At 37.3% G+C, this 26,982-nt stretch overlaps 2 protein-coding genes across 2 annotated transcripts in view; one reads left to right on the top strand and one right to left on the bottom strand.

Moving 5' to 3' along the window:
• Positions 1-825: 825 nt before the first annotated feature.
• tmem81 (transmembrane protein 81) lies at positions 826-3,957 on the bottom strand. Its single transcript, XM_019101176.2, has 2 exons — positions 3,867-3,957; positions 826-1,643 (listed from the first exon to the last, which is right to left on the bottom strand). Exon 2 carries the CDS (start codon positions 1,606-1,608, stop codon positions 826-828), a length of 783 nt encoding a protein of 260 aa, XP_018956721.1. The 5' UTR covers positions 1,609-1,643; positions 3,867-3,957.
• Positions 3,958-5,994: 2,037 nt separating this feature from the next.
• The window catches only part of LOC122138332 (phosphatidylinositol 3,4,5-trisphosphate-dependent Rac exchanger 1 protein-like), a 69,511-nt gene continuing 48,523 nt past the window's right edge, over positions 5,995-26,982 (top strand). The window contains exon 1 of the mRNA XM_042730417.1: positions 5,995-6,665. Within this exon, the coding sequence (XP_042586351.1) occupies positions 6,510-6,665 (156 nt within the window). The 5' untranslated portion in view covers positions 5,995-6,509. The remainder of the gene's footprint in view (positions 6,666-26,982) is intronic.

The raw sequence follows: 26,982 nt of genomic DNA, 5'->3' as shown, positions 1-26,982 counted from the left end.
TATTAAAGAACATACAATTCTTGAAATGTATATAATTCAGTCATAAACGCATGTTAAATTAATGATGTTCTATCTATCATTTATTTAGACCTTTTTATTGCCTTTTTTTTAACTTTTTTTTTTTAATTGAAGAACATAGAAATGTATTTTAATCTGAAAATAGTTATGGTTAATTATCTTTTGTCAATTGAATTATCAACCGCTGTTATAATGTATGTGATTGTTTTAAAGTAAGGCTGCTTTTAGTACTAGTTGAAGGGATAGTTCACCCAAAAATTATAATTTGGTCATCTTTTACTCACCCTCAAGTTGTTCCAAACCTGTAGGAGTTTCTTCTGTTAAACACAAAAGAAGATATTTTGAATACTTTTGCTAATCAAGTCAATGGCTACCGTCAACTGTTTGATTACCAACATTCTTCAAAATATCTTCTTTTGTGCTCAATAGAAAAAAAGTAACTTGTGTACGTTTGGAACAACTTTTGAGGGTGAGCAAGTGATGACCATTTTTATTTTTGGGTGAACTATCCCCTTAAGGAATATTCTAAGCATTGTTTGCTGGCATCCAAATTAGGAACCTGTGACTATACTCGACCCATTGTTGATGAAGTGAACTGTTTGACCTTTTTAACACAAATGTGAATGTGAATCTATTTTCTAAACAGTTCATTAACAGCTCCACTCTATAAATAGTACACCGATAGTTTGAACATGTTTTTCAATCCCACGCATTTGTGACTTGGTCAAACTCATTCTTAACACTTCTATTCATCAGTGACTAAGGAATATGGGCTATTAATTTGACATTTTAATCTTTGAAATGTTTTCAAACATTGTTCTGGGAAAGTTGAGCTGTTCTTCTTAGTGTTATCCGGTAAAAACCCCACAAGAGCAGAAGGATAAGGGCCGCCATTGCAGCAGATATGAACACGCTTATCAGCGCCATGTTTCGGACAATGCTGCTGGGGTACGGGTTTCCTGTGGTCGTCAGGTTAGGAAACAGGCTCTCTGGGTTCTCCCAGTGAATCAGACCTTTAGCAAAGTCTAAACTCACTTCTTTAGGTGATAACACTTTCACCCCTTTATACATTCTCTTCACTCTTCGTTTGCCGGTGTCTAGTACGTCACAGCGGTATGTCCCAGAATCCTCTTCTCCGAGGGGGTCTAGCACCACCTTGTCCAGGCTCAGGGCTTCGTAGCGGCTGAATAACGAGTCATCAGATGTGATGATTCCATGGGCAAAGCGCCAAGACACCACAAATGCAAAGCGGCCCATGGCATCCATCACTTCCTCTAAGCAGTCTAGCACCAGGCGCTGCCCAGCAGTTGTGGTTTGGGTCTTCAGTCCACACTGCCAGGTGTCTAGGCAGCGGATGGTCCTCATCTTGCAGGAAGTGCTGGAGATGTTTCTGTTTCCCCCCGTAGGGCAGAGCTCTTGAGTGCGGAGGCCAAGCCCACAGGTGGCACTGCAGGGAAAGCTGCGGGTGATGACCCAGGTGCTGATCTTCTCCAGTTCTTGCAGTTCGGCTTTGGTTAAATTGTTACACCTGCTTGGGGAGTGCAGGAACATCCAGTGCAACAACACCAGCCAAAGTGCTGAATGAGCCATTGTGACTTTTGACACTGAAGAGCAGTAGTGATCAGCTGCCAGAAAATATCCAGAATGAGAAGCCCATATATTAATATTAATTAATGAATATATATATATATATATATATGAATATATACATATATATATATATATATATATATATATGAATATATATATATATGAATATGTATATATATATATATATGAATATATACATATACATATACAGTGCCGTGAAAAGGTTTTTGTTCCCTTCCTATTTTTTGCATATTCGTCACACTTAAAAGATTCATCAAACCAATTTTAAAACCACACAAATATAATGCAAGTAAACACAAAATGCAGTTTTTAAATTAGGATTTAATTTAAGGGACAAAAGCTGTTTAAACATACCTGGCCCTATGTGAAAAATTACTTGCCCCCTTCTGTTAAATTATGAAAGAACTGTAAGTAACCACATTATTTTAGAAAGCCGAGTTAAATTTCATTAGCCACACCCAGGCCTGATTACTGCCAGACCTGTTGAATCAAGAAATCATCTAAATAGAGCCTGTCTGACAAAGTGAAGCAAGCTTAAAGAGTAACACATCATGCCTTGATCTAAATAAATTTTTGGGGCTCTAGCAAACCATGGTCAGAGCCATTATCCACAAATGGAGAAAACTTTGAATAGTGGTGAACCTTCCCAGGAGTGACCGGCCTACCAAAATTACTCCAAGAGCGCAAAGACGACTCATCCAGGAGGTCATAAAAGAACCCAGGACAACATCTAAAGAACTGCAGGCCTCACTTGCCTCAATTAAGTTCAGTGTTCATGATTCAACAATAAGAAAGAGACTGGGCAAAAACGGCATCCATGGGAGAGTTCCAAGGCAAAAGCTACTGCATAAACCAACACAGCATTTCATAAAAAGAACATTATACCAACAGTCAAACATGGTGGTGGTAGTGTGATGGTCTGGGGCTGCTTTGCAGCTTCAGGACCTGGACACCTTGCCATAATCAATGGAGACATGAATTCTGCACTCTATCAGAAAATCCTGAAGGAGAATGTCCGACCATCAGTTCGTGACCTCAAGCTCAAGCGCACTTGGGTTATGCAGCAGGAAAATGATGCCAAACACAGCAGCAAGTCCACCTCTGAATGGCTCAAGAATAACAAAATGAAGGTTTTGGAGTGGCAAGTCGAAGTCCGGACTTAAGTCCAATTGAGTTGCTGTGGCATGACCTTAAACAGTTCGTTTATGCTCAAACCCTCCGATGCAGCTGAATTGAAACAGTTCTGCAAAGAAGAGTGGGCCAAAATTCCTCCTCGACAATGTGAAAGACTTATTGCCAGTTATCGCAAATGCTTGATTGCAGTTGTTGCTGCAAAGGGTGGCACAACCAGTTACTAGATTTAGGAAGCAGTTACTTTTTTACGTAGGGCCAGGCAGGTTTGGACCGCTTTTTTTCCCCCTTAATAAATGTAAGTAATTATATCAAAACTGCATTTTTGTATTTACTTGGGTTATCCAGGTGTTATTCAGGTGTGACAAATATGTAAAAAAAAAAAAAAACAGGAAGAGGCAAACACTTTTTCACAGCACTGTGTGAGTGTGTGTGTGTGTGTGTGTGTGTGTGTGTATATATATAATTTTATTTACTGATAGTAATTTATATATTCATATAGTGACGCATCCTTAGCACATCTGAATTAAGATAAAGATTTATTTTTTACAATATTTTTTTTTTGTTTTGTTATTGAATTTTTATACACACATCCTTGGCACACATGGATTAAATTAATAAATGTATTTTAATTAATCAATTTATTTGTTATAGTTTTTTTTGTTTGTTTATCTAATTATTTTAATGCACATATCTATAGCACACCTGAATATTTCAGTTGTGGTCACAAGTTTATATACTTTGCAGTATCTGCTTTCTGCATACTGTGTTGTTACCTGGATGATCCTTGGATCAAGAATCAAGTGCATGTAAACTTTTGCAGGGGTTCATTTTTTTAAATTCAATTATTATTTTCTGTTGTGTACTATGTACGCATATTTTATGAGAAATAACATATTCAGGTCAGTACTAAATAAAAACATGACTTTTTTTATGATCCCTCTTATTTTGGAAAAAATAATTAAAATTTTCAGAGACGGCAAAGTATAGGCCTATACTTTTGACTATAACTGTATGTTCCAATATGGCTTGTTGCACTTAGGACTGTGGAAAGAAAAAGATCTGATATTTTCACTTATTCAAAAACAAGATTATATGGGTCTTACCTTAGTTGGTTTGTTCAAAAGATATGAGAAGTTAAGGATAAAAAGATAACCCTGAAACTTTCAAGATTCGATTCTACATTCTCTTTATCACGTCATATTGAACGTCTGTTCAACAGTTGCGTCTATCACGTGCGCTTGAATTAAGGCGGGAAAGCATGTGCTTAAAAGAAAATTATGCTGTAACTGTCGGCTAAAACATGTTTAATTGTTTTAAATATTTAATATATTTTATTTGTTAAATATTTAATCGTATTTTGTTTTTACAACGTTTGTGTTCGATCTTGCCACAAGATGGCGCTCAGTCTCAGAACGAATGCAGTGTGATTAAATGGTTTGGAAGACGGCTGTAGTTGTGATAAAATAAGCAATCTATTGATAATATTATCTTTGTGTCACCTATATTCATTTAAGTTACTGGTAAAGCGCACATTTTTAAGTTATGTCAAAGCACGCAGTGGCAACTCTATTAGGCTACTATACAGTTAGTGGGGGCAGAACTCAAGCCAAGTAAAGCAGAACCAGAGGTTACTGACACCTCTCAAATGTCAGACAGCTACGAAATGCCTGGGGCTGAAAGACTCCTGCGGGGTAATAATGATTCAAACCAGGCCAACGAGTCGTTCTTACCCTTTACTTTTTTGCCCATTCATTTGGTGGAGCCTGGTGGTTTGGTGGCCATATAAGTTGTGTGCGAGAGAAATAGAAAGATAGAGAACTTAGTCTTTTGTGATGGTGTAAACAGGATGTGGACAAGCTCTGATGGCTGTTTGTCATGCTGAGGAAGCATCACCTCAAGGGCACAGACAGAACAAAGACCTGACAGACCAAACAAGCATTAAGTAGTTCAACCCTGAAGAAAATTCTGTCATCATTTATGCACCCTCATGTTCTTCCAAACCTGTATGATTGTCTATGTTCTGTGAATCACAAAAGGACATATATATATATATATATATATATATATATATATATATATATATATATATATATATATATATATATATATATATATATATATATATATATATATATATATATATATATATATATATATATATATATATATATATATATATATATATATATATACATATATATATATATATATATATATATATAATATATATATATATATATATATATATATATATATATATATATATATATATATATATACATATATATATATATATATATATATATATATATATATATATATATATACATACATACACACTGCATATATATGCATATATAACCAAACAGTTTAGGTGACCTTTGACTTATATTGTGTGGACGAAAACACTGAGACATTTCTCAAAATATATTTTATGTTTCACAGAAGGAAGAAAGTCAAACAGATTTTGAATGACATATGAGTGAATGATGACACAATTTTTTTGTATTTAAATTGTAGGGATGCCACAATCATTCCATGCAAACAATGCTACATTTTATTTTTTCACTTGTCTCACTAGAACTAGTCAAATTCAGGATGTTAAGCCTGTAACTATTTTTAGGCCTGTAACCATAAATGAAAATCAGTTTCTGATGGCTTTAATGATTAAATTAAACATATATGAGTGTTCATGTTTGTACTGCAGATACTTTCTGTCTACTTTTTTATGAATACTGCAAATTCATATAACTTAGATATACTGACACCTACTGGCCTGCATGCATGCAAGTTTATGTACCACTCACCGCTGTGGTTTTACATCAAAATAATTTGTTTGTGTTATACTGTAAAATTTGTATTAATTCCTAACTAATTTTTATTCATTATTGGTGTTTTGTGCTGGTATATGGCTGGTCATTTGATATTAACATGGTGGCACCCATGAAGGGGCGACCCTCTACATGTAAAAAAAAGAAAAAAAGACTGCTTTTCTAAAAAATATTTATGTATAGACTATATTCATCTCATGTAAGTGATCATCATTCTAATGATAAATACTAAAAATGCTATTCATTTTTATTGTATTTTTCTTAATATATTAAATAAAAATTAAAAAAAATACTGAATGCATCAGACGTGATGCCAGAGATGAAAAGAAACTATCCTCTCACAACACACATCTAAAGATAGCAAGGGATCAGTTCATCAATTCATTAAACTGAAGACGTGATTGTTCTAGCGGTGCAACTTGCAGACGGTCCCTCAGCGGCAGAATCGCTTCTCTCTCTACAACCCTCTCACTTTTCATGTAGTCCACACTGAGCTCTCGTGATCTCACTACTTCGGCTTTTACTGCACGGTTTTGCCAGTGATTTCACGGTTGCTGATCGTTTCACGTGCACTCCTTTTTTTATTTTATATATTTTTTTTACATCATTTCGCTCCTCTGGCCACTTTCATCTTTTATGCTGCAGGCAGTCGGTGGGCTACTTCTCTAGTTAACCTTTTAAACGGAAAGTGGTTTAATGAGATGCAAATTGCTTTTCGGTTGACTTCGATGTTGCGCGTTGCTACTTTTACTGAAGTTTCAATATAACCTTTTCCCTTGCCGCATCCTGGCGCGAGGTTGCGTGCAGCGCGCGACGGATTAAATGGATTAATTATCACACCTTCACATCAGTTTTCACACAACTGGCGTGTACTCTTGTTTATTTGGAGGCTTCTCTCTCTAAGGGTTTTTAAAAATGAGCGAAATAAACACCGAGGAGGACAGTCAACAAGAAAACGGGGACCTCAGCAGCAAGGACTCGGACCGTCAGCTTCGCCTGAGACTGTGCGTTTTAAACGAGATATTGAACACGGAACGGGATTACGTGAGAAACTTGGCATTTCTGCAGTCGGTAAGTAGACTGGGTTCAGTCTAAACACTCTTGAGTGTTGCAGTTCGAGCACCCATGTGGCTGGTTACATGTCGCAGTCTCGTTTACAGCCTCATAAACTGGAGATAAGGGGCACTGGTGAAGCTGTCAAGCTGTGTTTTAGTCACTGTACTGGCGTCAAGAAAGAGGAAGAGGGAGAATATGTGAAACAGACAGCGTTCTAAAACAAACAGTGTTGGCGAGGGTTTTTTTGTATTGACATTTTATAACAAAACATAAAACACAAGGGACTGTTTTGTATAGGGACTTCTTGGGGGGTTTATTAATGATGCTTTAAAAGGGCTTGAATGTTGTTCCTCCAAGTGGGTGTTTTAACTCAACCTTTTTTGCTTCATGTACCCTACAGTCCAAACAATAAGCCTCAAGTACCAATTCTATCATTTATTTCATTGAGCACACACAAAAATGATACTGTGGGTAAAACATTTAAGTAGCATATTCTGTTATGATTGTCATCCACACAAATTTTATATACAGTATAGTTATATATTGCTTTCTTTTCAAAAAATGTATCTAAAACTATGTTTTCATTGTTATATCGGTTTAAAAAAGTTTAAAACAAATCCCAATTGATATCAAATGCCCCTCTAAACCTTCTTACACACCTCTGATTAAGAATAACTTTTTAATTGACTCAGTTTCTTTTTTATTGTACTTTTCTGTTCTTCGTTGGTTGGAGATGACTGAAGTGTGAACACTTTCAAACCGAGAAACAAGAGTCTGTCACTTTTACTGCCTTTTTAGTCATTCAAACAATCTAACTTACATTAGAGTATATTTCTTGGTCATGTGCCATTTACTTTTATAAGCTCTGTCTCATAAAATCAGCAGTGACTCATGTAAGAGATGGGATTTACAGGGTCTTCAGGGCAATTTAGTAAATCCCCTGTAACTTTCAGAACACTTGTTTTTTTGTTTTTTTTGTCTTTTGGTAAGACAGGTTTTGATCATCAGCATACATATTCTTTAGTAACAACCCTTCTGGAGCATCACTCACCCTCCACAGTATTTCAATGCACTGATAACGTTCTTAACAAGTAAAAAAATAAACGCAGAAAATGTTTGAAGTCTCCAGATAGTAATTTGGCATACTTGACATGTGTTTTCTTGCTCTGATTAGCATCAGATCAAGACATAGCATGCCTGGATTTGAGAACAGACAATCGTGAGCCCATTCATAGTCCAACCTTACTACATATTTTAGTGTTTTAGAACTTTAATAAAGCCTGTTATTCAGTTTTTCATCCATTCCCAAATGCATTTCTCACATTCCACACCAGCGCATTTGTTCCAGTCCAAAACCTCTTGATCCTGGGATAAATTTAACAGGATCAAAGCAACTGGAGAGGTTTTACAAACATGCCAATGAAGGGTTAGCAGCCTTACAGTTATTAAACCAGTTTTATAACAATCCCTCATAATCATATTGGCCTGTTAAGCTTCTGTAGTACAGTCGCTTTGTGGGGAAGCTGCCAGTTGATGACGACTGAGCCGACTGTGGCAGTTTAAGATTTAGGAAAGACACGGTTTATGGTTTTCTGTGAGAGGATGGGTTCACTTGTCCTAGTTATTGTTCTTTCTCTGCATATGGGAAGAATCTTAGGTCCCTCTCATCTGCTGAGTCTCAGAGGGATTCATCTCCCTAGCGGTGCGTCTGATGTTATCTGATCTGGAAGCATTAAGTGAAGCGTGACCAATCAAATTAGTCCCTGCAGATGCACTTGATGGCCTCTCGTCAAGATGGGTTGACGCAGGTGAAGCGAAGTGGACGGTGGTGCATCAGGTGAAAGGGAGAGGAAACCGCTTCGTCTTTCAGCATCTGTGTCTTTCCAAGGGCCTCGGTGTGAAAAACAAGGCCACGCTTGAGATCGATATCAAAGACGTCTGCCTTTCAACTCATGACTGGCAGTCTAGGTGGTCTTAATGCTCTTTTGTCAGCACGCACAGTCATGCCAAACATCACTGGCTGCCACACTCTAGGGAGACTGATAATTGCTTCATGAATTTGTTTAGATATTTAAGTAAGATACCCAAACAACTTTTATTAGACCGAAAGGTTTCAGGGCTGTGGCTTTGTTGCTCCCTGAATGGCTCTTCATGCATCTGTTTATCTGTGGAATTCCACAAGGAATCTCAAAGATATCACAAAAGGATAATGTCATAGTTTCAAAGCAAGAAACCAGGCTGTGATTTGTTAACGGTTGGCAGAACCGAAGACTCCCTGATGAGTCTTTTTTTAGGCATCATGCCCAATTTTTTTTTAGCATTTTTTGTAATTTTTAATTTAAGAGAAGAGATTACAGAGTAAGGTTTAGATGTTAGGGTTAGGAAAATATTGTAACCAGCACATTTTGAATGTATTTTAGAAGACACATTCTGTCATACTTTACAATAACAGTTAATCTTACATTTACTCTGAGTGAGATGTAGGGAAAGGGGTATGTCTTAAAAGAATTGAGTCAAAAGTTCATTAGTTGCTCCCAGAGTGACCTGTCCAATGGCATTTTTTTTATAAACTCCAATGACAAAAGCATTTGGCAAAATGATTAAGAAAAGCAGATGGCAAATGCTTTTTGCAATTAAAAAAATTATATTAATAACTATTAATAATTTAAGCAAGCCGTTTTAAACATCTATTCACTTGGCCATCTAAAACTGTAGCCTTTTTATTTTTATATTTGAATTATTTAATTGATAAATCATTACTACATCTTATCCTTGAAAAAAAAGTGCAGGAAATATATAAATATTTTTTTTTTTGAAAAGGTCTCTTATATGCTCACCAAGGCTGCATGTATTCGTTCAAAATACTGTAAAAACTATGATACTGTGAAATATTATTTTAATTTAAGAAGTTAATATATTTCAAAATGTATTTTTGTGTGTGTGTGATGGTAAACAGAATATTCAGCAGTCATTCCTCCAGTCTTCAGTGTCACACAATCCTTCAAAAATCTTTCTAATATGCTGCTTTGGTGCTCTAAAAATATTATTTGTATCATTATCAGTAATATTTACTTTCACTTTTGATCAATTTAATGCACCCTTATGCATGAGCCCAATATTAAATCCTTTATTAGTTAGCTACGTCCCATTCAACAGACCTTTTAAACAATTAAGATAAGTAAGCTGATTCCAGGGAAAGTTTCCCTGGAGAAACTTGAGGGTTAAGTGTCTTCCTCAGGGTTAAAATGTAGGAGATTGTGATTCAATTAACTTTTGAGTTCCTAAATGTAAGCGATTCAGTGTTTGTATATGACCGGGATCCGTTTCCTGTGTTGAGTTCTGTGCCCCCTCTAATGTCTTTGCTGCCAGTCCAGCTGTTGTTAGTTTGTGTGGCCCAGCTGGGCTCCTGTGGACAAGAGTCTGTTCACCCAAACAGGATGACATGAATGTATAGAGGAGCAGTGGGAGGAAGTCAACCTGGCGCTTCCCGCTTGCTGATGATGTCTCTGTCTGAGTCCTTGCAGGAGGGACGCACAAGTGTAGGCTTTCTGTGTTATAAATAGTTCCAGACCTGATCCGATCCACAGTGTCACAACCAGCTACCCAGCAGCCATATGGCTCAGCGGGGTACACGTCTGCGCTTGCCAAACTATGGAAACAATCCTCAGCTTAGATAAACTGGCATTTTATGTTTTCTGTATAAGCTGCAACTCTATAGACCAGATGCCCAAACCAGGGCCTGTGGGCCAAAGTTGGCCTGTGATGACATTTGGCCCTCCATTGTCTTGAGCCTGTTTCTCTATGCATTTATAAGTAGTTCATATTTATAAACTGTTACTTGCCGGTCCATTGTAATTATTTATGAAATTTACTACACCAATTTTTTTTTCAGTGTATTAGTGCCTGCCTGATGTGTTTTAGAAGCTTAGATGGATGTATAGATTCAGTGCTGAGTGTTTTGCATGCTAAACTTGGGTTCACTGACCCCCGTAGACCCTCCAGATGCGCAGTAGTACTGATGATCATCAGTAGCGGCACCGGTGCCACTTGTACTAAAACAGTCTGCAGCTGTGAGCTCTCGCTACGACTGCCGCAAGCTCTGCCGATTACGCTCCTATATCCTCTAAAGTGTCAGATTTTCAGTGTCTTAAAACTGCGACAAGTCATGCGTTATAAGCCAGGACACAGAGGCACAAGTCAGCACCAGGAATTTCAGGAATCTCTTTATCTTTCCTGAGCTCAATTAGTTTGGTAGACCTTTCCTCGTGTTCAAGGATCTGATATCAAACAAACACTGGGATAATGTTGCTAATTATAGCTTCATTTTTAATGCTGACAGTGACTGGTTTTGTGGGGGGGTGGTTGAGTTTTCTCATGTTCTACTCTGATAACGTATCACTTGAGGGAAAAACAGTTGAAGGAAAAGTGCTTTTGTAGTTTGAGCTGTTTCCGATGACTGTTATGATGTCTGTACTCTGTAACACCCAAAGACCCAAGGATATCTGGAAAAGAACCAAACACAAGCATTAATTTCTATGGTAGTTGTTTGGTTCTGGAGGATTCTATAATCAGTCACCTGCACCATATCTGTAATGGGGGGATGTCCAAACCTGCTCCTAGAAGGCCATTGTCCTGCAAAGTTTAGCACTAATTTGGCACAAAATACTGTACCTGCCTGGAAGATTTTATTAATCCTGAAGACTTTGATCAGCTGGTTCAGGTGTGTGTAATTGGGCTTGGACTCTGGCCCTCCAAAAACAGGATTTGATACCCCTGCTGTAATGTGACTAATCACTCGAGAGCCACAGGACTGTGACAAAACTGATTGGTGGATGGCATCCCAAGAATGCACACAGTCCCAAACTTTTCACTAGTGACTGTCCTGAGTTATGATGTTAAAAGCGGCAAACAGGTAAAACATTTTTCTTTTCCCTTTTCTGAGCCCTCCAAAACATTTACAAATATATAAATATTAACGCTATATACATTACTGTTACTTTCTCACATTGACCAAGACTGTATTAATTTGATCTAAAATGCAGTAAAATAGTAATATTGTGATTTGTGAAATATTATTACAGTTTTAAATGTTTTCTTTAAATCAAAATTTAAGTTAAACATTTATTTAAAATGTCATTTCTTTGACGAATCTGAATTTTCAGCACATCATCACATGACCTTAAAGATATCAATCTAATATGCTGATTTGATGCTCAAGAAACATTTCTTATTTGTATAAATATTGAAAACAGTTCTTTGATGAATAGAAGATTCAGAAGAACACCATTTATTTGAAATAGAAAACTTTTGTAACGTTAAACATTTCTTTACTTGACACTTTTGATCAATTTATCACATCCTAGCTGAATAAAAGTATTTAGTTTATTAAAAAAAATAAGTATACTGCCTCCAAATTTTTGAATGGTAGTGTATGTTCCTTGCAAGTCATTTTATCAGAATACACAGCTATTTTTGAATTGTCTGTGGAGAGTTTGTGGTATCTACCATCGATAACCATATTTAATATTCTGTTATGTGTAGAAAGATTTCAGGCCAATGATTGTTTGTCATGGGTCGGGGCTACCTAGTGCAGAAACAGCAACCATGGGACCAAAACAATTTACTGTCAATCAGTGTGGTAGCTGCTAGTTAATGGAAAATATGTTAATGTTTTGTTCTGCTGATGTTCTCTGTGATATTCAGTGTATTAAGACAATCGGATCGGCTGAGCTTAAAGTCAAACTTCGAAATCCTAGATAGAGTCGAGTGATTGGTGAGTCACTGTGGGGTCACGAGCACAGCATGAAACTGATAAAGTCGTCTGTGTTCCTGACCATGCTAACAGAGGCCTGAGAGAGGTGTTGATGAGTAATATTTATTCAGATATCAAAAACAGAAACACATTGGGATATGTAACCAGGCAATGGTGTAATGACTTTTACCTGCGCTTACTAGTTAGATTCACACCTCTGATTTAATCATATCTACCTGGCCAGGCGCCATGTTACAAATACGTGAATAAGGTATGCCTGTTGGTACCTCCTCATCTTTAACAAAGAAGCTGACAGCAGACAAAGCCATGTGTTAGATATTATGAATGCTATCAGATGGAGGAGAGGTATGCAGACCACAGGCATATGGGATAAGACTCTTAGCAGATGTTCCCAAAATGTTCAATAAACTTCAGATTGCGGCTTGCAGCATTAAACTGACACTTACATAACTCTGCTTTAAGCAGGTCTGTTTTGTGTTCCTGGCTGTTTAATTATTTAGGTGATGAGGATTTATGTGCATGTATGAGGTTTGTTTTCCTTCGGATCTCTTTGTGGGATAGTGGCTGTGATTATTTACTTGAATCAGATACAATACTGGTGTTTTCTCACTCTCTCTTGACCGCCAAAAGCCTTGATTGTGAAAGCCATCACAAACATTACTTTTGCAGCTATAGACAATAGCAACCTACTTGAGAGGCATGTTTTGCAAAGAGAAAGGCAGCAGTAAATAGAAGGCCATAATTGGCGTGTTGACCCTTGACACCTTTGTCCAGAAGAGCTCTAAGGAATTCCTCAGTTGTCCTGAGGGAATTGCCCCTGCGGTTTGTGGCCAGAGGCCGGCTGTAGTGTCATGACTCTTGAGATATTTTTTGGGTGAGATCTTTAGATGTAGGCCATGGCTTTTCCAGTTGCTTCTGAAAGGGAAGAAATATGAACAGTGTGATGTTAACTTATCCCACTTACCTCATCCTTGGACAAACAAAGGAGCGTGCAGTATTGATGGATGTGAATTGTGTCAGAATGATTGGAACTGAATTATTTACTTGAGTCCTAAAGAACACTTTAAGATGGAATTATTCCAGTTAGCTTGATCTAATGCTTGCTAACTAAATAAGATTTATTAGAGAACTTAATAACTAAAGTAATTCATTTGAATTCATTGACATAATATTTACTGATTCTTAAAAGGGATATTTCACCTAAAAATGGTCTTCTATTTGTAATTTTTTTTTTATTTACTCACTCTCATGTTATTTATGTCACATTCATTTTTTAGGAAGTGAATGATAAAGGACAAAGAAAGCAGCTGTGAATGTGAAAGCCGTGAATCAGACTTCTCACAACACATTCCACAATTTTTATGTATCAGATCAGTAGGCGGAGAATAGTCTTTTGTGTGTGAACACATTCAGCCACAAGAGTGTCTATGCTATGAAAGAAAACCTCTGAAAGTGGAAAAGCTCAAGTGGTTTTAGACCCCATTCACACTTGGATTTAGTGATGCTGTCCACTGGTTATTGGATTGACAAAATGCATATTAATACCAAGTGTAAACAGGGCTGTTGTGTCAATGAGTTCAAGGCTGAATCAAGTCCAATTTGTGAACAAATCATTTGTTTCAAGCTAGTTCTTTTCAAATGAACTGTTTGTTCAGGTTCCTAAATTAGAAGAACCTTTTGTTCACAAGTTAATGAGTTAACAATGGCTTAAATTTGGGTCAGTTCCCCATGTAAAGATACTGTATGTAATCAAAAGGCCTGGAATCTACTAATAAACAAGGAATTCTTGCTAATTTCAAGTTATTTTTAGAGCTTATTACCGAGTGTGGAAAAAATCTAAATAAAGATTATTTAAAATATTGAATCATATCAGTCATATGGCATGAGTGTGAACTGTCATTTTTGTATCAAATTTAAACTTCAAGTAAAACCTGCTGTTTGATTTAATAGTTGCTGTTTGATTATGAATGAACTCATTCAATCTGTACTTTAATCTGTAATAACCCTACAACTGATGTAAATCATCCGATGTTTTGTAATCTTGTGGGTGTATTTCCTGTGGTGAAATGGAAGAGTCTTGTCCAGCCACCAAAGCCACTCTTAGGATGATAATCAATGAAGAAATGAGAGAAATCGTGCATTTGTAATTTGACTCTAATGAAGCAATACTGCAGTGATGATGATACACTTTGTGGCTTTTGGGCTGAATGTGCGGCAGTGATATTGAATCCATTATTCTAGAGGGAAGGAGGAATGACACATCAGGAAATTAGATAATATGCACACACACATATAAGCCTGTGGTAAATGACAACGTAAGCTGCTGCGGTTGTTCAAGGCCAAAGAAATCCCATTATGCGTCAGTACACTCCAAAGGTAATTAAACAGTATGTGTTTGTTTGAGTACTCAAGCAAGTGTCTCTCTATGTGAAGTGATAATGATTGCTGTCTGTTGTTGTCGTATAGGCTAGCTCAGGGTCCACTCTCTCCTTTCCCCCCTGTGGTGAATGAACCCCTGGGTCTCATGGCACCTCTCCATGTGCTCAATCGCTCTTCCATGGAGATGAGCCCAAATGCCTTCCAGATGGCCAATCCAGTCTGGACTGAGATCTTATCTGGACTACCACATGTCAGCACCAAGCCTTTGTAGCATTACTGTCCAACGGTCAACCAGTGTTGGATTTTCCATCCGCTCAATCTTCTTAATGATATGCTGGTGTCACAGACAAGAGTTTTCTTGTAAATGAGGCCATTTCGCGGTAATGTGATGTACACAACTACCTCACATTGGAAGCATATCTTAAATTATTTTTGCTTGGCAGATGATAAAACATGTGGAAAAATCTCATTACATTAAAGGGTAGATCAAAACCATATTCCATAACCCTCTACGGACACCTTGGCAATTAAATTGGCTAGTAAATTTTCTTGTGTTTACTCGCCAGACTGAAATACAATACAATACTATACTATACTATTCTATATATATGTTTGTAAAATGGCACAGCTTTTTAAATCTTTGAAAGTACACTCTTAACATCAGTCAGTTAAGCAGTCAAGCATTATAATATGATAATCAAGTATTATTTAATAATAGAAGTTTAGTAATTAGAGTTAAAACTTGGTAACCATGTATGAATGCAAATTAGTCATTTTAACTGAACTTAGGACTGGTGCTGGTGCTTTTTTTGGTCATTCAGTGTTCCTGTAAAAAAATTGAAAAAAACTAACAATAATACTGATAAGATAATAATAGTATTATTATTATTATTATTACTATTATAATACAAATTCTACTAATAGGAAACAATATAAAAATGCTCCAAGGATTAACGAGCTGCTGGATTTATGAATATTAATCAGGTTGTGTGCGTTAGCTCAAATTGATTTACAGAAATCAAAACAGGGACGATAATAGGTGAGCACAGCCAATGAGATTGTCATTTGTGCATTTGTTCCGCCCACTACCGGAAACCCTGGCAGTTCTTAAAAGCTGAAGAATTCCAAAGGAACCCCATTATTTTGACAGGAAAATACAACAAAGAATATAATTTACATGTAGCGCATCAATTCTGCATGTTATGTAAGACACTCTCTCTCACTCGCTCTCTCTTTCTCTCACTTTATAAGAATAAAGCGGCACATTCATGTAGTTTATCTTAAAGATTGTTTTTCTTTTATTCTAACTTTATATCGCTTGGTGAGAGTGTTTGGCGAATTAAAATATATCTGCGATAAACTTATACTTAGTCTCCAACTCAAACACTTGCGAGTAAAATTAAAGAATTTATTAGCCATTGGGTAATACTAGACATCATTTAGTCACCCAGAGTGAAGATTTAGTCACATATACAAGTGATTTTGATATTTAAGAACCAGAGTATCATACAGTCTTAGTGGGCATTTTTAACTTGGAACCATAAGCAGCCACCTACTAACTACCAAGAACAACCTAGCAACCTCCTAGAACCACTCAGACCATCCTAGTAACAACTAAGAAGATCATAGGCAAGCACCACCCACAATTTCCTCAGAGAATCTAGTTTGGAAAAAAGTCATCTTAATCAGGCCTTGTCCAGATTGCCATTAGGTTATGTAGCGTAGACTTGCTCAGTGCATCAGTTCTGAGTGTCTCTTCCCTTGTCACCCTCATTTTTTTCTGTCTCTCATCTGTCCTGTGGTGCCATGGCTCGTTTCCACCCATGTCTGCAGCTCAAACAGCCGTGAACTTTGAAGCCCCTCATAGCGGAAGTGCGGGACAGGGGGCCGAACTCAAAGAGGACTTTGTTGCAGCAGCCGCTGCTTGAGGGGTGATGGGGAATCAGAGTCACGAAGAAAGAGGGCCGAGCTCGGATCCCCTCTTTCAAACCTCATCCTCCTGCTACTGGGCTCTTTGTCTCCATTAGCTGGGTCGCGGCCACAAAGAGAGGATTTTTCCCCCTCTCTCCCCCCTTCCCTCTTGGTTTATTTATTCGATTTCACGCCATGCTGGCCAAAATGGCCCCTTCCTTGCGTCCAAAACTACTTCATACCCTTTTGCAGCGAGGCAGATTCTCACAGAGAGCCATGAAAGGGCCCTTTGGAAGGGCCGGGGTGTGTTTTTAGCTGGGCATTCACAGGAAGCGTGAGCATCAGATTCAGTTCGTTTTGCTGTTGCTCACGTTGTGGGAACCAGTTCGGGTTGTAAAGATTCTCCTCACTTGCTCTGGAATAAGAGGATAAATGTGTGGTTTGGAGAACCTCAGGGGTTCTTCTGTGACCCTTTACTGTTCATTGAATGCTAAAGTACTAGCAAGTAAACACCACTGTTTGTTTAAAGTGGGAAAATCATCTTTAGGCAGGATGCTGTTAGTCCTGACATGTGCTGAGACATTTAACTCGAGGAAGGCTGGGTGAGTTAATGTCTAAGGATGTCCTAGAGTGGACATCCTATAGGTTAATATCCTGTCACTTAGCAGTACCCATAATATCAGACTGGGTGAGTTTGTTTCATCAGGTACCTTCAGACCTCACAGTGACGCATATAGTGCTGTGGGTTTATAGTCAACATGAAATCAAAATTGACCACATTTACTTTCATTACATGTTCCAGGGCTTTTTGCAAGTGATTCAGCAGCACATGTCATTCCAAAGAAAAAAAGTTGTTTGTCTTCTTTGTAAAGTTCTTCTTCTGAAATGACTTTCTTTTTCCACTGATGTCAAGCACATTGCACAGGCCAATGGATAATGTTGACATTTAGACATTGTTTTATTAAACACACATTTGATCTGACTTTATTCTGGTATGTTACGCCCACTTTTCACAATCCAATCAGTTCCTGATCGGTCACTGAATATCCTTATCCACAGGTGTTGGTGTTTCACATTGTGAAGTAAGGTGGGTTGGTTTTGCCATCATTTCAGTTATTGACTGTACTGAGGGCCCTATGAAATCCATTTTGATGGGTTGCCGTGAATACCTTTACAGTTCTGTGTATGTGATATGACGCTAGTTTTACTCAAATCAAACGGTCAAATGCTCATTAAGTGACTCTCAGAGCAGTTCTGGAGATGTTGTTCATGTGTTTGTCACGTCACGTACACTTATGTATGTGTGGAACGTTAGTAAATAAAACCACGCGTCTGCACCATTCATTAACAGAGACTCGCAGAACATGCAGGATTCATATTTAAATAGATTTTGCGGCTTTATATTTACAGATACTAGTCCATATCGCAATTTGATTTTAGTGCAATGACCTACTTTTGATTAATTCATTCAAAATTTGACTAATTCCATGACATTCTGGGTTAAACTGAATTCTGTTTTTATGACTGGATTCCGTCTGTGTTTTCCGCATCACGGAAAACATAGTGCCCTATGTACTGTACATGTGAGTGTTGTAGCCTGGTGAATTCTGAACATTCAGATGAGTTTGGGTTTTATTAACTTTTGACATTATATTTCCTTCAAACTGTCCTAGTTTTTCAGAATGCCTGAGTTCACTTTATTGTTGTTCATTTGAAACTCCTCCTCATTGTTGCTTCTGTAGAATTACTGCTGAATGAAAGCAACTCTCAGGCAAATTAAATGTTAGGAAAGTGTCTGCAGAAATGTCTGCTGTCTATTTACGCCTGAACGCTGAGTAATCACATTCAGTTTTCTGAGACAGTAGTATAAAGATACTATACTTCTATACTTGTTTTATTTATTCTTACAATGAGGAGTTGCTATTGGAAACTGTGTTGCTAATATTCAGGGAATGCTATATTTACATTTACTGGAGATGATTTGTGGTCATAAATGTGAAGATATGTGTAAATGTGAAACATTCTTGTTTGATGTGTCAATATACGGTAGTTGTACCCTGACGGAGAAAGAACTCTGACATGCTTTTATATCATCTCAGCCCCTTAAAAGTAGTGTAAGACATTGTTCACTTTGGTGCTAGCTTTTTAGTGTAAACATCTGATATTAAAAATTGTAAACCTGAGCAGCTACGTTCCGTACTGAGCTTAATATACAATATTTTATATAGGCCTTATCCTCCTTAAAGGGGCCTTGAGCAACCAAAATTCTCTTGATCTTTTGACATATAAGAGATCGTTGTACTATAAAAGCATCCTGTAAGTTTCAGAACTCAAAAATTTGACTCAAACTCTAAAAACAGCTTATATTGAAGGCAGTCTGCCAAAACAACAGATTGTGGAATGTTTTACTCTATGATGTAATAGGTGTGGATAAACCCCACCTCCGCAGAAGAAGGTCGACATCACTGTCTTTTTAGCCCCACCACCGATTCGTGCCTGATGTTTATGAAAGAGGCGCATACGCAGCTCTACGTGGAAACCAAAAGATAAAGATTGTTCTGAAGAAAAGAAGATGCTGTGTAGTGCCAAGTTGTGGGGAAAACAGTCTTTGCATTGCCTTCCTTCTGATCCCAACATTAGGAAAGAGTGAATGAACTTTATTTTAAATTAAGTTCTAGACTGCATCAGTAAGAACTCAGTCTTTTGTTCACTTCATTTTACTGCGGATTTGTTTACAAACAAGGCATAATTAGATACAGGATTTTCAAAAAGATTGACTAAACTAAAAGACGATGTTTTGCCGACTATAATGGATCTGAAAGTAATGTTGCACCACACAAGTGTGAGTAACAGTATTTATTAAGTGATTACTATTGCTTTGTCTGTTAAACAGATCGTTTAATATGTACTGAGTATTTATACATCCATCTGTGAAGGATGTAGTCTGTCAAACATACACAAGTGTTAGCCAATTATAGCAGTGGCCATTTACTTCCGAGTCTACAGTCCGCCACACCTATTCAAACAGAGCATTCAGATGAGGGGGGTCAAAAACAGGATAGAAAGTTGCCTATTACTTCTAAATTATGATGTTTTTTTGATGTAAATATCTAGATAACATTATAATTGGACCTCTGAGAACAGTACAAAATAAAAAAACAGAGGAAGTTCATGACTCCTTTAAAGGGGTCATATGATGCAATTTCAAATTTTCCTTTCTCTTTGGAGTGTTACAAGCTGTTCGTGCATAGATAAAATCCCTAAAGTTGCAAAGACTAAAGTCTCCAAACCAAAGAGATATTCTTTATAAAAGTTAAGACACCACCCAAATGTTCATGCAAAGAAAGGCGTAACTTTTATTCCCTCTGTAGTATTCTTGTCGCTGCCGCCATGTCGTGAACAAAATGTCGTGCCTAGAGCTGATCCGTGCTGATCGCTGAGAAAATGCATCAGCTTTGCGCTGTGGATCGCCGGATTGGCTTTCACTGTGGACAAAGTGGAGTCCAGCCTGGAGTCGTCACGTGGTTGCCGCAAGCCCACTGGCCGCTCTTTCGTTGAATCCGCTGGCCACCCCGTTCTCAAGCCTTCCGACCGTTCCTCACTCAAGCCCGCTGTGTGTTTCATTGTGAAAACGAAACTATTTTGTTTGGTCTTCCAAAAGAGGACACAATAGAAATCAGTGGTTAAGTTGTATTTACAACACTGTTCCAGAACAGTTCAACCCAAATATTCAGATGTGTGCAGCACATTTTTATAGAGGACTGTTTCCTGAACTGCAGAGTAGCCGACAATGCATTTGTGCACAAAGGCTGTTTCTATAAGTGTGGCAAATCCAACAAGAACAGTCTGGCACTTTTGACTCACAGCCTGTAAGTACGTTTACATATTTAAAGAATTTGCCAATGACGATTCAAACGAGAGTTTTGAGCAGTGTAGAGTAGCGCTTGTGTGTAGAGTAGCGCTTGTTGTTTGTCGTTTCTCCAATCACAAATGCAGACATGGTTTTATGTTTACATGGAGCGATACACAACGCAACAAATAAAAAGACAGTATAAGTCATTATAATCAGTAATTATGTCCCCACTGGATGCTACAAATGCCTCGTTTGTAATGGGTTTTATTGTTTTTGTCTCATCGCACCGGGACATGGCATCACAGTATGATAAGGGGAGTAACATTTCCATCACACACTTGATGCATTTGGCCAATCACAACACACTGCATAGCTGGCCAATCAGCGTACACCTCGCTTTTCAGAATGATGAGCTTTGTAAAAATCGGCGTGTTACAGAAAGGCAGGGCATAGACGAGCAACAATAATGTACATTATGTGGAAAATAATGTGTTTTTTAAACCGCTTAAACACATTGCATTACACCAAATACACAACATAATGTTCTTTTTAGCAAAGTCATATAACCCCTTTAAATGGGGCCATTTTTATTTGAAAGCTTAAAGTATCAAAATATTATTTGATTATCATTTGTTGGACCAGGTTTCAGAAAATGCACTTGTACAGGTTCAGAAATTGCACTTGTACACATTGTTCTGTGTAACTCCTGTAAAAACTGCACATCACGGTTTTTCAAATGTCTCACTTCTGTTTCTTTGCTCGATTAGTAGGAATCACATGGTACAGTGAAGGCTTAGAAGTGTGCCTTAATGCTTTTGAGTTTCCGCTTTTTTCCTGATCTGTAGCTGGCTGATTTTGATCAGAATCTGACAGATTCTTCCATAAAATGGGGTCACAGCTTTATTTTATTTTATTTTATTTTATTTTATTTTATTTTATTTTATTGTATTTTATTGTATTTTATTTTATTGTATTGTATTGTATTGTATTGTATTTTATTTTATTTTATTTTATTTTATTTTATTTTATTTTACAAATTGGTAGGTACAAATGTAACAATCCTAAATGCTATGCCTTTTGTCCACTTATTTTAGTCAATGAGTTGGAGGGGCCGTCTCGTTTAAAGAAATTGCTGAGTTTACCCTAGTTTCACAACCAGAGGTTTGAAAAGAGCATGTTGCAATAGCCAGACTTGTCCCTTATTTCAATAGAGTGCCACTGTACTTGCCCTGTGTGACAGAATTCTTGCACTTTTATGTATGTGCATGTGGTAAAAAAACAGGATCTCGGTAACGCATAAGAGAACATTCTAGAAATCAAATAGCTCAGTGTCTGGACTACCCACTGTCTTGCTGTAAATTAACCAAGGTTAATTTTTTTAACAGGAAACCATCTGACATTACATGATGTTGCTTTCGATGATATTCTAATTGATATCCCAGGACATGTTGATTGTCCACCACACTTTCTTTCGCCGTCTGTGGCCTGGTGCTGCTAGGTCAACCAGAACAGTGCTAGTCTCGATGTCTGGTGGTGGCAGAAGTGTTGGCAGCAGGCTCTTGACCCTCAGTCCTGTTGGGAGAGGTTGAAGTCCTTGACAGCATATGGCCAGTCTGGTTTGGTCCACCTTACTGTCTGTCCATCTTTGCCTGACTGCTTCACATCAAACAAAAGGCTCATTGCCCATGTCTGACCTTCTGTTACCATTCAGCAGGCTGATGGGTTAGATCTCCAGCGAAGTGAGACAGTAAAGTACGTCAATCAAACTTTCACCTCTTTTAACGTAATAGCATGAATTCACAATGTTTTACTCTGTAAAATTATGTTTTGTTGCTCTGATCAGAGGCTTTACTTCTCTAACATCAAGAAGGGCTACAAACACAATATACCCTAAAGGATTGAAGTCTTTGGGCCTGAATGATACCTCAGTGAGTGTGTCGAATGGATTTGCCAGTCTGAGATACACTTCTTTGTTTAGCAGAACGCAAATTTGTCCACACTGCCTGAAGTTGTTTCTCTGTTTTAGCAGTGCACTGACATGCATGTGGCCTTATTTCTGTGCACTGACCGCACGAAGCTTCGTCAGACCACATCGTTTCCTATCTAGAGTCATATCCTTCCTCTTTTTGTTTTTTGTAAAGAGAGCTCAACTTTATTTCCCCCTTCCTCACAAGTATCACCTCAGTTCATCCATTGCTCTGATTTCGGGGTTGTTCTTTCTTTAAAAAGGTTATATTTTTAGAGGAAGGTTCTCATTTCCTAATTGCACTCACCATTTACTAATCAGTGGAAAGTGAAAAAAAAACAGATCATCTTTCCTGAAGATTCTTCAAGCAGAATGTACACGTTGCAATATTAGCTAGCTGTTTTACAAATTGCCTACGTTCAGAATCAAAATATTAACTTACATATACTGCAGTATACACTTTGTACCTCACACTGTTTTTAAAATACTGAAGCAGTGGCCATTATTATAAACATAGGGCCCTATGAAGTCTGTTTTATATTTTTCTAAATTCAGTTTTTCCCATTTAAATTTTTCTAGACTCTTTTTAAAATTTTAATAATAAGAAAGCATGTTTAATTATTTGAAATCCTGAAACTTAGCTAAAACATTAATCAGCAGTTTATCAAGTTTAACAAAAATTACATTTTTAAGGCCCATGAAATGTTATATATTTTTTTTTCTCAAATTCAGTTTTATTTTTTTTTACCAAATTCTGTTTTCCATTAATTGTAATGGTTTCACTAAATATTAATAATCAAAAGCATCTCTAATTAATTGATTTTATATAAAAAAAAAAATATATAATTTAATTTAGTAATTTTTGCCCAAAAATACTGTGTGTATGTACGTTTTTCTGCTAAATAAGTCCTGGACAATAATTTTCTGGTAAATATTCCTTTAAAAACAGTTTTTTTTTTTAACATTTAAGTAACATTTCTGTCACGGTTTCTTCATTAAACCAAACTTTTATTTTTAAGTTTATTGTGAAAGCGTTTAGCTTTCTGTTTATGTATATGACGATAGCTTTATTTAAAGGAAACAGTAAAATGCTCATAAAGTGACTCTCATGGTAACTCTAGAGCAGTGGTCTCCAACCCTTCTCCTGGAGAGCTACCGTCCTACAGATTTCAGCTCCAACCCCAATCAAACACACATGAACCAGCTACACATAATCAAGGTGTTCAGGGCTACTTGATAGTTACAGACAGGTGTGTTGGAGCAGGGTTGGAACTGAAGTCTGCAGGATGCTAGCTCTCCAGGAGCAGGGTTGGAGATCCCTGCTCTAGAGATTATGTTCATATGTTCATGTACTCATATATTGAGGTGGCAAAGGCCAAAAAGCACAGTGAGCATCACGCGTGCTTCAGTATGTGTGTAGTCAATGAAACTATGTGTCTGCACCATTCATTTACACAGAGACCTGCAGAACCTGCAATATTCATATTTACTTCATATTTACATAAGCACTGCTTGTCACATGACCTCATCACATATTGCGTTATTGCAAATATCTTGAAAATTTTTCCTGACATTTGGAATTCTGATAAAATAATGTATTGAGAGTGAAAAATCCCAGTTGTTATTACTTCCTGTTCATTTCGCACATTGGAAATGGAAGGTCAGGTTAAGCACATTGCAAGGCTTATTTCAAACACAAGCAATAATACGTTTTTATTTATCCGTACTGGCAGAAGGCAGCACATTGGCATTGCTAATATCGGCTAATTGAGTTGCAGTGGTGTTTGTTTATCAGAGAGGGACTAAGTGGTGTGTCTGTTTGCATGATAATGAAAGACTCTCGTCTGTGAGAGAGGCCGTAAAGGAGGTCATTAGAGTGGCCCATCGCTGTTCAGTGTCTGACCCCTCCAGGAGCAAGCAAGTGTGACAGAAATGGCTCTTCAGGCTCTTGAGGAAAGAGATGTGCTGGACCAAAGTGAATGGTTTTCACTCATGTCCTCCTCTCAGTTCTGAGACTCTGGTAAGATCTGCCCATGTGCCATTGTTAGAACTGAACTGCTGCTGGTTATATCGGCACCTCAGCTGGAAAGTTGCATCTGAAGGGTTCAGTTTGTAAGATTTTGTTTTTACATTTAACACTGTGGGTTGGAATCAATGTCCAAAAATGTCACAAAAAGTTACTAAATAAAAATGCCCGGCATGGTGAATTCCTGCTTTAATGTTTTTTAACAGTTGATGCATTTCACTTGTTCATTTGCATTGTTATTGTTATTAATTTTTATTGTTCTAGGCTTTTCTAGTTTAGTTTGATGCAGACACTGTAGTGATTATTCACTGTCATAATGGCAAATATTGTTGATTGTTTTGCTAGTAAGAAAAGTTTTTTTTTTGTTTCATGGAAAAGTGTATAAAACACTTCCAAACATTAAAAAAAGACTCTATAAAGCTATATAACCTAACACAAGGACAAAAAAGGTATTGTATTTTTTGTGTGCATTATTTATTGCTACTTTTGTATTTGATATGTTTTTTGTATTTAATTCATAGATGTTCATACTGAGATTTAGTTAAATTGAAGATAAAATTGTGCTTTAATTTAAAGATTAAATGTAAGATTAATTTGAGATAAATCTTCATATTTTCATAAATAAATAAATAAAATTAATTAATTCCAGGGGCAATTACTGCACTTAATAAAAAAACAATTTTGTTATACATACTGAATATGGTTACTTATTGATGAGTTTTAATGCCTGTGACTTTGTTGTGACACGGTTCAAGTTTCAGACCAGAAAAAAAAAAATGGACTTTTGTTCTAATTCTGGATATGAATTAATCATAGTGAGAGATAGAATTAAGAAAATTGACATTTTCATGAGCCAGTTTTGAACAAATCTTATGGGTTAATGTTAAAGTTAAGCCATTAAAGTTAAATTCCACTGACTTGTTCCCAAATTGTGAAAGCAAACAAAACAAAATGTACTGACAGAAATGCACTTAACATGAATGTTTATGGGAAATGATTTGCCACAGATACTGTCAATAGAGCTTCTCGTATATTCCTTTAATGTACACATTATAGAAGGCACTGTTGTGAAAGATATTGCCATGACTACAGGCTGTATAATGTCACCACAAGTACATTTACTTTACATTAATGTTTTGTCCAGGCACATGCGTTTTAAAGGGGCTTACGGGAATTTGTATACTGTGTGGTGGTTCAAACTGCAGTGGACATCATACATGGCTGTGGTTTCTCAGATGCACTAATGAGTGCATATTCAGTGCTCTGTGAGTGTTTATGCGCGCAAGTATTACTTCACAGTTTCCATGCGGTATATTGTTTTTGGCAGTAGTCCATCCTCAGTACAAGGGTGAAAGGCTGTGCAAGCTTCCGAGTCTCAGTAATGACAATCATTGTTTGATAACGGGCTAATTTAAAGGAAAACGTCTAAACAATGAACAGTGTTGGTGTATTGTGTGTGGGAAACAGCAGTGTTTTTGTTACGGAAAAGGTTTGTTCTGCCTTTTCCTTCCTGAAATGCAAGAGGCCAAGGTCTCGCTCCTGTCATTGAATTAGTGTCAGTGTTTGGTTAAGGTCACCCTGTGTTGCAGGTGGCAAAATTATAATGTCTGTTTCCTGGCAAAGCATTTCATTGAGGGGGAAAAAAAGATTCAGCGAACAGCTTGTTTCCTTTGTGGGGACATATGGACACATTCATGCACTTCTGCATCTAACAGCCTGTGGCTATTCTACTGTGTGTAATTCTATTCCCCTGTCCCTCTTACCAGCTGGACAGAACAGACAGTCACAGTCTTCAGATATGTAAACCTCATCAGAGTGCTTACAATTAGTCAGTTTGCCTATAGACTATAGATAGATTTTCTGACTTTTTGCAATTAACCATTTTCCTCACTCTCCTCTACGTGTCAGTTGCATCTGGTATTGTCTGAAGCCCTCACACACTTGAAGTTTCCATTTGAGAGTTCTGTCCTCTCATTTAGTTTTGTTCCAGCTCTTCTTTTTATTGAGCTGAAACGAAACCCTGGATCATCTGATTACTGAAAGAGATCATATGAAGTCACAACAAAATTGCTTGTAAAGGTTGATGTGCAATATTTCATTAGCTTAGTGCCTCTTTGAATCAGAATGAATGAATTCATTTTTCATTTCACACACATGCCCCCGGTTGCACCTGTCATCCTCTGCTGCTCACTTCACACTCTCCGTTGCCCATAGAAACGGTAACCGTTGCCATGGAATCACAATGCAGCCTTGTAGTATTTGTTTATTTACGTGGTTTTATTGACGTAAGCATGATGCAGGAAAAGGCCAGAGAAGGGCCAAATCATGCCTAGGAAGAAAACTCTCAAACTAGTCCAGGTGAATGAAGTGTGCCTTTTTTCAGTGTAACAATTTCACATCCCATCTAACAGAGATGGCTATATG

The sequence above is a fragment of the Cyprinus carpio genome, chromosome B8 (genome assembly GCF_018340385.1).
Source record: "Cyprinus carpio isolate SPL01 chromosome B8, ASM1834038v1, whole genome shotgun sequence".
Lineage (NCBI taxonomy): Eukaryota > Metazoa > Chordata > Actinopteri > Cypriniformes > Cyprinidae > Cyprinus > Cyprinus carpio.
The sequence above is the reverse complement of the archived record's forward strand: the minus strand, read 5'-3'. Positions and strand labels throughout refer to the sequence as shown.